At 46.0% G+C, this 12636-nt stretch overlaps 1 protein-coding gene across 1 annotated transcript; it reads right to left on the bottom strand.

The window, feature by feature from the left end:
* Positions 1–2324: 2324 nt before the first annotated feature.
* AVP (arginine vasopressin) lies at positions 2325–5745 on the bottom strand. The gene is made up of 3 exons (XM_027836449.1): positions 5588–5745; positions 3591–3792; positions 2325–2535 (listed from the first exon to the last, which is right to left on the bottom strand). The coding sequence occupies exons 1-3, from the start codon at positions 5705–5707 to the stop codon at positions 2372–2374; spliced, it is 486 nt and encodes a 161-aa protein (XP_027692250.1). The 5' UTR covers positions 5708–5745; the 3' UTR covers positions 2325–2371.
* Between the last annotated feature and the right edge of the window lie 6891 nt (positions 5746–12636).

Raw genomic sequence — 12636 nt, 5'->3', positions numbered from 1 at the left:
TGTTTGAACCCTACAAATCCTTTAACCTTTCAATGTCCCTAGGAAACTCCCTAAAATGCTGTTTCAAAAAAGGTGGCAATCTGCATTAGTGGAGGGAGTTTCCTCCTCTACTACCTCCCCACACCAATGAAGCAGAGTCCCTAACCCCCTTACTGAGCACTGAGCAGGTTGGGTTAGAGAGGAAAATTCAGCTCAATTCAACAGGCATAAATGCTTCCTCTGTGCAGAAGCGTGAACTGGGCAAAGAGGAGGTAGGGGTGGGGAGGAGAAGCAAGACATTTGGCCCAATTGAACTCACAACCCAGTGAGGGGAGCAATAATTATTAGTATAAGGCAGAATAATCCAAAGCACATCAGGGTTGTAAATGAAGACTGAGGAGGAAGCTGGAGCTCAGAGAAGGCTTCCTGGAAGTGGTGGCTTTTGAGCTTTAAATTACAGATGGGAATAAAGCAGATGAAGAGTGGAAGATATTTCTAGGCTTAGGAAACAACCTAGAGAAAAGGATAGATTTATTCAACAAGCATTTGTTAAATGCCCACTGCGTGTAGAGCACCTTCAAAAGTACTGTGGGAAGGGGCAGTGGATAAAGTACCAGCCCTGCATTCAGGAGGACCTGAGTTCAAATCCAGCCTCAGATATATAACACTTACTAGGTGTGTGACCCTGGGCAAGTCACTTAACCCCATTGCCTAGCCAAAAAAAAACACCAAAAACAAAAAACAAAACAAAAGTGCTGTGAGAGATAATACTTAGATAAGACCAAAGCTCTACCTTTATGGAGTGTATAGCTGAGGAGGCAGAGCACATTAGTTTGTTTTTCCTGGAGCATAAGGTATGTTCAGGAGGAAATAAGACTGAAAAGAATGGGAAAGTGCTTGGAGGGCTGGGAGGGCTTGGAGCATAAGGCTTTACTTAAGAGTTAGAGCTTTACTTATCAAGCAATAGGGAGCCCCTAAATAATGAGGAATGGAGTGACAAGGCCAGATCTATGTACATGAGGAGTTTTTCTGGCAGCAGTGTGAAGGGTGAATTGCAGCAGGAGGGACTCTAGGCAGAAAGGCTTAGTAAGGGGTTGTGGCAAAAGTCTAAAAGGTGGGAATGAGAGATTGTGGTAAGGTGCTATTAGTGGGAATGGAGAGCAGGAGATAGATGAGATTTGTTTCAGAAGCAGAATCGACAAGACCAGACAACTGGACATGAGACATGAGGAATAGAGAAGAGTCAAAAATAGTCTTACGATTACAAATTTGAGAGACAGGGGGAATGGTAGAGACCCAGACAGAAATCATAAAGGCAGGAGGAGCAAGTTAAAGGGCAGTTGGAGATGCTGCTGGAGACCTCTAAGGAGAGATCAAGGCTGGAGACCGAGATTTGGGAATTATCTGCAGAGAGCTCATAGCTAAAACCTTAGCAGTGAATGTCAAAACCAAGGGGGAAGGTAGAGAACCAGACCCTCAGAGAACACTCTCCTTAAGGTGTCAGGGTAAGGATGAAGTGGAAACAGAAGCTTAGTAAGCTTAGAGACAAGGAAGTGAGCTAGGTGTCTAAAATTGAGGGAGATAAGGACATCCAGGAGGAGTGGGTATGGGCAACAGTATTGAATGTTGTGGTAAGCTCAAGGGAGATGAGGGCTCAGCAAAGATGATTGGATATGGCAACTAAGAGGTCATGGGTGACCTTGGAGTAGAGTGGTGGATACCAAAGGTAGATTGTAGAAGACTGAGGAAAGTGGATGTAGAGGACTGAAGAAAGTGGATGAAGAGGTCTGAGCTACTTTTCCTGGAAGTTTGTCATCAAAACAGTAGCAATATATGGGAAGGTAGCTAGGCAGGCTAGAAGAGTGAAGGAATGGAGCTGGTGGTAGAAGAGAGAAAGAAAATGAGACTAGGGTTGATTGTGGGAGTAAACTCCTACTAGAGGAGATGGGAGGAAACGGTATTGCAGAGGGATTAACCTTGGTGAGGATTAGTGTGACCACTGGAAGGAAGGGGTTAATGGATGATGGATTCTGAATTCTGGATGAATAGATGAATCCTGAGAAATGGAGATGGAATTTGGGGGATGGAGAAGTTAAGTGATCTTGCAAAGCAACACAGACTCATGGAACTAGAAGGACCTGCAAAGCCATCTAATCCAACCCATATCTGATCAGAAATCTGCACAATCCTGCGCATCTTTCAGCCTCTGCTTGAAGATCAGTAAAGAGGAACCCAGATCTCTTCCCTGCCCTGCCCCAACCCTCCATGAGAGACAGAACCAGGGAGCCCAGTGCCACTGAAGATCTTTATTTGCATTTGCTGTAAAGATAGGAAGCAGGGGAGGTCATGTGGAGAGCAGAAACCATCAATAGGCGACTTCTTCCTCTTGAGGTTATGGCTGCAGCTCACCCATCTGTTGGCCTGCCAACTGTACCAGACGAAGGAGGAAAGCATTGGCTGGCCAATCCAGCTGGGTTCCATTGCTCTTCTCACTGGCCCTTGCCGTTCTTCCGCTGCCTGCCTCCTCTCGGCAGGCTGGTTCCATCATACAGCTCACTATGCAATTAGAAGTGGGGAAGGTAAGTTAGCTTAGATCCTGGAATGCTGCATGAATTAGTATGGCATGATTGAAGGGAGATGGTGCAATGAGATGGAGAAGGTGGCCTGAAGAGGGCTCCCCCCACCTAAGGAGGAGTCTCTGGACAGGGCTCAATTGCCAGGTTTTGACTATACCTAGGTCCAAGTGCCCCAGGTCTGAGCACTCAATCCTCTGAATTCCCATCTCCTCCTCTTTGTGCTTTCTCCAGGTCCCAGAGGCCACTGGTTCCCAGTGCCCACCCAATCCTAGTTTGAGGGAAATTGACTTATCTGGGCTCTGGGTATAGAGGACTTAGAACACTTGCCCCATCCACCCCCAGCTCTATAATCCCTTTCAGTTCAACATTTTTCATTTGACAAACACTGATTACTATTACTCTGTGGAGTCCGGTGCTGGCCACCAGGGGAGACAAAAATTCAATTAAAAGCAGGTTCCTGTCCTCATGCAATTTACATTCTAATAGCATCTCCCCAGAGGGAACAGATGTGGGAGGTGAGAGGAATAGCCAAAAAAATTGTGGTACATGAGTGGAATGGAATATCACTGGACCATAAGAAATAAAAAACATAAAGAATTCAGAGAGGCTTATAAGGGGTGACTGATATGGACTGATACAGAATGAAGAAAGCATAGCCAGAAAAACATACTGATTGTAACATTGGAAACAGAAAGAACAAACAAACAAAAAAACCCCCAAAAAACAAAAAACAAAAAACAACCCTGAAAATTGTGTGATTATAGTTGGCCCAAGAGAAGAGTTGAGAAAATGTGCTGCTCCCTTTACATCCAGCTCCCACCCAGCACTGCTACTAACTCCCTTCCCATTCTGTGCTGTTGGATATACTCTGCACCATGTACAAAGGCCAATCCTCTCTCCACTAGTCACCTAGCCCTCCTTCACACACTGCTCAGTTCCTACATGTATTGCCTCCATATTTACTGCCTCCCTCTCCCTTTGTACCGACACTGCTTCTTGTAGAGGGTCTTCACTCTCCAAGTCCTCATTACTTACCATCACTGCAGCAGACCCCAGCAACAGCACAGCGTCCTCCACTCCCACAGGGCTTCTGGCCAGACTGGCATGCGGAGGGCAGGTAGCTCTCTTCCTGGCACTTCAGGCTCTCGGCTGTGCCCATGTAGCAGCCTACCTCTTCCCCACAGCAGATGTTGGGTCCAAAGCAGTGTCCTTTGCTCCCAGGACCACAGGGGAGGCACTGAGGGGAGGGAAGACAGAGGTGAGTGTCAGGGGTCAAGACTGAGAATTCAGAAATCCAAAGTAGCTCCAAAGGCAGGGAGAACAAGGGCTAGAATGAGAAAATTCCTACAAGGAGTAGCTGTTGGCTACTGCTCTGAGGGCTGGAGAGTAGAGATTGGAACCTAAAGTCTGCTCTGGACTAGCAGTCACAACCTGAGTATCCCTACTGATTGCTGATTGCTTCCCACTCACAACTTGGACCTTCAGTGCACTTGACCCCAGGCATATATATATATTTATATGTATAAGCCAGAGGTAGCAGGCTGGCTGAAGGGACTGACTATGCCTACTAGATTCTGAGATGCCACTAATTTGGGGACATTAGGGTAGGATATAATTTTTTTCCAATTCCCCTGAAAACTGAGGGAAGAGGTGGAAAATGCAGTAGGCTGTAATAAGGTGAGGTATCTAGCAGAAAAGCCTTTTACTTAGAGTAAGGGCTAATAGGGAAAGATTTCCTCCAGTGTGAACTGACACCCACATAATGCTAAAAGACCTAAAGGAAAGAACCCAACACTTTGGATGGAGTCCTATGAAAGATCTGTTGGGAGGACATAGACAATGCATGGAAGGGCTGTAATATGAGGTGCTGGAGTGAATCCACAGATCCACCAAAGAGATCATAGATTCCTTGAAGGAAATCCAGCAGAACTTGCTTACAGGTGGCAAAATTACAATGAGAACAGGCACTGCCTTCTCTGGAGAACTCTAAGAATACATTAACTCCCTTCTCTGCCCATCTGATTGGTCCACATTAGAAGTTACACTGGTGCCCAGAAAGTGATTTATGGGCCCAGATGGGAGGAGGCTGCCAAATCCTGACTTATTAGTCCCAGCCCATTGAGAAAATACAGGATTTCTGAGGGTCCAGCTACCTCCCTCTCTCACTAGGGTTAGATTTGCAGACAGAGACCCTGGGCAGTCCAAAGAGCTTCCACTCTGAGGAAGAGTGTCCCTCTGAGATTATTCCTTCTGGGCCTCAGGAATCTGCTCCACGGCTCTACCTTGGCATTGGACAGCACAACACTCCCAAGCATCCTCTCTGCCTTCTTCTGCCTTGGCACTTCTGGCCCTTGGACTACTTCTTTCCTTCTTGCAATGACTCATTGTATTATGATACATTCTTCTTATTCTTTGTCCGCTTCCTTTTACCCATCTCTGTTTCTCTCCTGGCTTCTTTCTCTCCTGGCTTCCCTGCATCTGTCTTTGTCTTTATCTTTCTCTGTCTTTGTCTGTCTATCTCTCATTGGCTCCTTTCTCTGCCTCCCATTTCTCCTTTGTCTTTATTTTCTATCTCACACTCTCTTTTTGCTTTTCTTTCTGATCCCTTCTTCTTCTCCCTGTCAACTGTCCCTTTCTCTACCCCATCCACTTCTCTGACAGCCTCATTCTGCCTCTTTTTCCTCTCTCTGCTCCCCTTCCTTTTCTCTGCCTGCCTATCTCCCTCTCCATCTTTATGCTTTTCTTTTTGTCTCCCATCTTCTCCTTTTCTTTTCTCCTTTATACTTTCTCCCCAGTCTTTTTACCTGAAGCTTCTTGCTCTGAATTTCCTAGTTTCCCTCCACCCCATCCTTGTCTCACTGTGCATCCTTCTTGTTATGAGGTCCCTCTGCTTGCTCCCACCTTTGCAGGGCATTGGCTTCAGAACCCCTGAAGGGCTGGCCAGGCCCCTCCACAAAGTCTCCTTAGACCTAAGGAAGTCCCAGTGCTGACACACCCTCCCATTCACAGGGCCCTGACCTGGCTGGCCATACCTGTCTTAGCTCTGTGTCGGGCAGGCTACGCTTGCCTCCCCTTGGACAGTTCTGGAAGTAGCAGGCAGAGGTGAAAGCAAGGAGGCAGAAGAAGCAGGCTGGCAGGGTGGTATCTGGCATCTTGGCAGCTGGCTCCGGCTGTGGTCACTGGGCTTCACGGAGCTGTCTCTGGTTCTGGTTTCAGGGCTTTCCGCTGCTTATTTATATACTGGTGTCTCCCCTTTGCGCAGCCTCCTCTGGCTCCCCCTCCCCGATTCCTCCCCCTCTCTATTCCCCCTCCTGTACCTCCCAAGTGCCTCTCCAGGAACCCCAGGTGGGCAAGGAAACAGAGAGTTCTTTCCTGGTGATTCAGGCTCAGAGCCTGCCTTGTGTCTGCTGGTGTGCGTGGCCAGCGCACGTGAAGGCACCTGTATATGCATGTCTGTATGGACATCTAGGTGTGTGCTGATGCCTGAACTTCTGCTTGCATGGACTGGAAGTGAAACCTCTGATGGGCCAGCTCGTGTGCAGGCATGCATGTGTCTAAGTGACACATTGTCATTTACTACTTATGAATTGTGACAGAAACCTTTAGATGTGCCAGGTATGTATCCAGATCTCCCTGTCACTACGTCTCTGAGTATGCATTTGGCAGAATTATCTGTGTTCTTGAAGCTGTCTCTCCAAGGGGGATGGCAGGGCCTGAGCCTATTTGAGTCAATCACTGCATTTTCTGCACTTTCTGTTCATCTTCATGATTTTGATTCTCCATCCCAAGGATTAAAGAGAGCCCTAGAGTCCAAAGCTTTCTCCTTGTCACAGACCCAAGCCTGTGAGGAGAGGGGGCTCTGGAAGAGCATTCCACATGTCCAGAGGTATTATGGGGGTACTTGGGGGAAGGAATACAAGCTATTGGCTGAGGCTTATAGGTCACAGGAAAAAGCAACCAGTCCCAAAGGTGACAGCTATGTACTGCACTCCATGTCCATCTTCCTGTTTCTGGGGGAGGCTCTGGAGTGAGAGACAGGTCTGGGAAAACCTTCAGTCTCTGTTCTAGGAGCCCAGGATGCTTCATGGTGCCAGGATGTATATATATGTATTCTCTTCTTAATATGCAAAAATCATAATAAGAATGTGCTTAGTGAGGGAATATCCCATGGCCCCCAGTTCCAGGATGTGCTTCTAAGAAAGCTTTCCCCAGATCTCACTTGAACCTCTTTCCTCCCCTTTTGGTTTCAGGAAAGGTGATGAGGATGGAGCGGCAGACCCAGCTTCTCTGTTCCCAACCAGCCTGAGAGATGAGGGCCCCCCGGGTCAGATACTCAGAGTCATGTTCAAGTCTCTGTGCCTATCACTTTGGTTCTCGGACTAACCTAAACCTCTAATTTGCTCTGCCCTTTGGATTCTCCACCCTTTCTCTTTCCCTTTCTACTCAGGACTAGATTCCACATTCTTCCCTCTTCTGCTTTAATTCAACTTACTTCCAAAACCAGTTATTCCTCACCCAATTTGTTCTTAACCCTAGGTGCTGAGGGAAAGAAAAAGCTTATGGACTTTACAGTCTATTGTTGGGAAATGGCACATGTGTGCATGCAAAAAAAAACAAACCCTCTAACCAAAGACCACAAGATAATACACCATAGTATGGCAAAGTGTTATGTGAGGTCTGGGGAAAGAATTAGGAAAAGTGTCATTGAAGAGTTGGGCTTTAAAGAATGAGGAATTTTAAAGGGAATTCAAGGGAAGGCTAAAAACATACATGACTTGGGGAAGGGACAAAAACCTTTAAGAAAAACCACTGGGAAGACTTGAAAGCAATTTGGGAGAAATTATATTTAAATCAAATGCTTTAAGTTTCTAATGGATATTTGGTTTGAATGCAAAAGGTCACATCATTAAAAAACGTTAGAGGAGATTTGACAGACATGAGGTATTTGGAGAAATTTGGGAATAATTTGAATGAACAAATATGGAGTCAAATAAGGTAAGCCAAAGGGACATTATACACAATGGATACAAAAAAGAAACTGGATTCTGAGTAACTGAAAATGAGGGTCTGACCTGGAGAAGAGAGAATGAAGGAGGCTTTCCTCCTTCAGATATGATCACTCTAGTGAACTTTCTAAAAAATCGTTTGGTTTTTTTTTTGGACAACAGTAGGTTCAATGTGAGTGAAGAGGATGTTCCATACCTCCTACTCAGTTACCATAATGTAATGACACAGGGCACCAATAAAACATATTTTAAAAGGAATTTGAGGGGACAGCTAGGTGGCACAGTGGATAGAGCACCGGCCCTGAAGTCAGGAGGACCTGAGTTCAAATCCGGCTTCAGACCAAACACTTGACACCTACTAGCTGCATGACCTTGGGCAAGTCACTTACCCCTGATTACCTCACCAAAAAAAAAAGAGTAAAAACAAAAAAGGAATTTGAGGCAAAAAAAATGCTCAAACAAGCATAAGAAACAGCATGAGCAAAGGTAAGGAGGCAGGAGAGAACAGGAAGTGGTCAGGGTGTAGCTGAGTCCAGCTTAGCTAGAGTAGAATAGGCCTAGAGAGGAGTAAAGTAAGACTGACTGGAACCAGATGGCAGAATTTCAATGCCAGGAATAGAAATCTGAATAATTGAATAATCAATCAACAGGCATTTATTTATAGGATCATAGGTTTAGAGTTGGAGACCATCTTGTCCATTCTCCTCATTTTATAGTTGAGGAAACTGAGGTCAAGAGAGGCTAAGTGGCTTGCCCAAGGGTACACACGTGATGTGTGTCAGAGACAGGATTTAAACTCACTGCTTTCCTCACTGTACCACATTGCCCCCACCCAGCATGTGTCAGGCCCTGTAATAAGTGTTAGCATACAAAAACAAAAATGAAATAGTGCCTGCCCTCAAAGAGTTTACATTCTAATAGAAAGGGACCATGCACACAGCTGAGCATATATGCAGCACATGTAGAGCAGATAGGAATGATATTGGAGAGGGGAGACACTAGCAGAGAAAGGAACCCCAAAGGTCTTCATGCAGAAGGTAAGACTTGAACAGTCTTGAAAGAAACCAGGAAATTTTTTTTAAAAAAAAGCAGAGATGAGAAAAGAGAGAACATCCCTGAATGTTAAAAAATAATTTTAAAATAATTTTTAAAAAAAGAAGAGGAGCAGCTAGGTGGCACAGTGGATAGAGCACCGGCCCTGAAGTCAGGAGGACCTGAGTTCAAATCCGGCCTCAGACCAAACACTTGACACTTACTGGCTGTGTGACCCTGGGCAAGTCACTTAAACCCAATTGCCTAAAAAAAAAAAAAGGATTCCAGGCATCTGGGACAGCCAGTGCAAAAGCAAGGAGATGGGAGGCTGGACTGCTGAGGATGTAGAGAAGAGTAATGTGTAATTAAGTGATAAAGGTAGGAGGGTGCTACATTTTGAGAGTTTAAATCAACAAACAGAGAAGTTTATGGTTGACCCTAGAAATACTAGGAGCCAATAGTTTGGGGAGGGGTGACTTTTCTGAGACATGTATTTTAGAAATAACACTTCAGTAACTATGGATTTGAGTGAGGAGAGATTCAATAGTTCGTGTGATATGTGATGATTGGCCATGTGAGTGGAGCTAGAAACAAGATTTGGCAACTGATTGGTATATGAAGTGAGAGAGCAGGGAGTTGAGACTGCCAATCTAGGTGAATGAAAGGGTGGTGTTGCCCTTCACAAACTGGAAAATTCAGAAGATGGTAGGGTTTGGGGCAAAACAAAACAAAACAAAAGAATGAGTTCTGTTTTGTACCTGTTGAGTTTGTCATATCTGTGGGATATTCAATTTAAAATGTGTAATAGATGGTGATGAGGGGCTAGAGCTTAAGAGAAAGATTGAGACTGCTTATTTAGGTCTAGGAGTTATCTGCATAGATGAGAGTTGAATCTATAGGAGGTGGTAAGGTGATGATGTATGAGGATAGGAGAAAAAAGTGAAGAGAGCCCAGGATAAAGCCCTGGGGCACATTCCCAGTTAGGAAACTTGATATGGATGATGAGCTCGCAAAGGAGCCTGGGAAGGGGCAGTTAGACATATAGCAAAGAAGTTTCACAAGAAACAAGGAAGGAAAGGGAGTCTTGACTATGGGAGCAGTCAATAGTGTCCAACCACACAGAGAAGTCCAGGAGGATCACAAATGAGTTAAAAAAAAATCCACTTGACCATTGGGAGGTCTTTGGTAACCTTGAAGAAAGCAGATCAGAAGCCAGATTGCCTGGGATTGAGAATCGAAAGGAAAGAAAGTAGATGCCTGAGTTTACACAACTTTTTCTTGGAGCTTGTGAAAAGCAAGTAAGAGATATAGGACAATAGCTTGAGAGGGTGGTAGGGCCAAATGAAAGTTTCTTAAGGATGGGTGAATTCTGTGCTATCTTTGTAGGCAACAGTGTAAGAACCAATAGATAGAGGTTGGAAATTAGAAAAAAGGTTTCAAAAGTAGGAGAGTGGGTGGATGGTTGTGCCACAAATAGAGATCCAGAAGTAAAGAGAAGGAGAAGCAAGTTTAGAGAGAAAGACAAAGAACTTGGTTTAGGCTCTATTGAGTTTGAGGTTGTCAAAAAACAGATGAAGAAAATCAGTCACTTAAGCCAAACAGTCTTTTACTTGCTAGCAAGAAAAAAGAGTCAGATTATGTTGAGCACTACTCCCATTCCACATGGCATAGCCTGACATTTTTCTTGTAGATGTAAAGGAGAAATAATTGAAGCAATGGTGAGAAAATGTCAAGGATATTAAACCATGTTGTCATTCTAATTCCATGAGTTCTGTGTTTTACATTCTAAACTATTTTTCCTCAAAAGCAGCCCCTTGCAATTTCGTTAAACTGCTTGTTATATGGGTTCTGATTTTCAAGGTCCCTGATCCAGAGCACAGAAAGTCCTTCTTCCACACTGGTACTCCAAGATGGAGAGAGTTTTGTTCATCTCCCATGTGCTGGTGGAACATTCAAGTGGAGATGTTCCATAAGCTGTCTGAGCAACCATTGTCTTCCCCATCACCGCCATTTGCATTTTTCCCCAGTGTGTGAAAGAGAAGAGAGTCAGGGGAGGAAGGGGAGGTGGGAAGTGACTCTATGAGGAGGGAGATGAGAGGGAGTCCCTTGGGCTGACAGCTTTGCTGACCCACCAGCCCTCAGACCCCAGCCCTGGCCACTGGGGAGGCCTGGGAACATGGCATTAACATGCAGCAGGGAATCATGCGCCTAATGAGTGCATCAGCATGGGCAGGGCCAGCAGGGGATGTGGACAGGGAGAAGGGGAAGGAGTGAAAGTGGAAGGGAATGCCTCCAGGGGCTTCACTTGCCTTGGAGGAAAATGGGAAAGAGAGGGATGCAGTCAGGCCATCAGGATGGACCCAGGGACTCAGGGAGGGTTCCTCCAGCCCCTTCTAGCTCCCTCCAGATCATTTTCTCTGAAACAGCAATGGAAAGGCTGGGTGCTGCAGGGAGAGGGGGAGGAGAGGGCTTCTTTCCCCTCTCAGCCATTGAGCTGAATGGCAGGCTGAGGTCTCAAGGCAGATTTCAAGCCCCAGGAGATGTCAGCCCTCCTCCTGTAACCCTCAGGGCTCCCCACCCCACCATGGCCCTGGTCCTGCTGAGCTTCTCTTCCACCACACCCAGGAGTCCAGCTTCCCCCTTCTCTGCTCCCTACTGACACCCCAGGGAAGACCAATACCCACTGTGACCCTTACCCTTTAGGACCCCAGAGACAGAGTCTGGGCCTAGATACCTGGGCCCTGGACTCCCTAGCCAAGATAAGCTTTCCAGCCTTATAGTTCAGGAAATAAGCTCCTTCCTATGCAGCACAGTCAGTCCCTGATCCTGGGCCTGGAGCCTGATCTCTGCCAGTCTGATCTTCCAAGCTGACCCAGAATATCAAAGCTGGAAGGGGCCTTCAGGGTCATCTAGTCCAGCCTTCAGGAAATTGGGGCCCAGAGAGGGCCATGGACTTACCTAAAGACACACAGCAGAACCAGGACTAGCAAGAGAAAGATCTCCTGACTCCCAGCTTAGTGTTCCTTCCAATGCATCATCCCACTGTCTTCCTGTTTTAAAAGGTCACAGTGAGCTCAAGACAGTGGAGATAAAGGTGAGGACCAGGCCTGAGCCCTTCTGGGCAACCTGGGACAGGGACTTGGAGGGGGGGGTGATTGGGGATCACCATGATCTCATATTTTCTTCCCCCCCCCCCACATTAGAACTCTTTTGTCCTATATTGTGCTAACCATTTGCTCAGGGTCTATTGAAGGCCAGAAGCTGATAAACTCACCCTGGGCTAACAAGACCATGGGGAATCATGGTTTTATGAGCTATCCTGCCCAGGAAGCATATTTGATTTTACCAGGAATGGAGAATAATGGGAAATCTTGGTGTAGGAAAAAGAGTTCTATATCAGTAGTTAGCAGAACTGAGATTCTGGATTCTGGTCCTGGCATTACCACTGAGTGACTGTGTGACCTTGGCCAAATCATTGTCTTTCTCTGGGAAAACAAGGAAGAAATTTTAAAAAAAATTTTAATGAATTTTAATTTAATGAAATTTTTAAATGAGTCCCTGCCTATTCTGAGTAGGGAGGGTCTAAGGGTTTCCCATTCCAAGCCCATGAAGTCCTAGGTTTGGTTCTTCATGGGCAATGTGGCCAGAGGTGCCCTTTCCATGATACCCTTGGCCCTGTTCTTCCTCTAGTCTAAGCTCTGCGCTAAGATCATGCGGAGGGAATTACAAAGTTCAGTGGCTTTCAAGCAGTTCAAGCCCTGAAAGCTTGTCCCCATTCAGTCCCAGGTCAGACCTCTGAGAAAGGATGGATCTTCTGGCAGATTTTCCTCTTCCTTCCTCAGTGCCCAGAGCCTGGGGCTGTTCTGTGGAGGGAGGTCTCAGACAGGCAGTCTCACTGCTTTGACTTAAGACAGGTGTGATTTGAGACAAAGATGTGACCTTCTGAGCCCCAGACTAGTGGGATGGGTGAGAGGGAGAGAGAAAGGGAGGAGAGACAGACAGAGAGACAGAGAAAGAGAAAGACAGAGAAGGAGAGAGAGAAG

Source organism: Vombatus ursinus, unplaced genomic scaffold (assembly GCF_900497805.2).
Source record: "Vombatus ursinus unplaced genomic scaffold, bare-nosed wombat genome assembly UNPS02014818.1, whole genome shotgun sequence".
Classification (NCBI taxonomy): Eukaryota; Metazoa; Chordata; class Mammalia; order Diprotodontia; family Vombatidae; genus Vombatus; species Vombatus ursinus.
The sequence above is the reverse complement of the archived record's forward strand: the minus strand, read 5'-3'. Positions and strand labels throughout refer to the sequence as shown.

Excerpts from the sequence above, each read along its gene's own strand:
- AVP (XM_027836449.1), bottom strand. The coding sequence starts at position 5,707 with ATGCCAGATACCACCCTGCCAGCCTGCTTCTTCTGCCTCCTTGCTTTC. Across the intron at positions 3,793-5,587 it reads CCGACACAGAGCTAAGACAG|TGCCTCCCCTGTGGTCCTGG; the intron begins GTATGGCCAGCC and ends CCCTCCCCTCAG. Across the intron at positions 2,536-3,590 it reads TGGGGTCTGCTGCAGTGATG|TGAGCTGTATGATGGAACCA; the intron begins GTAAGTAATGAG and ends CTAATTGCATAG.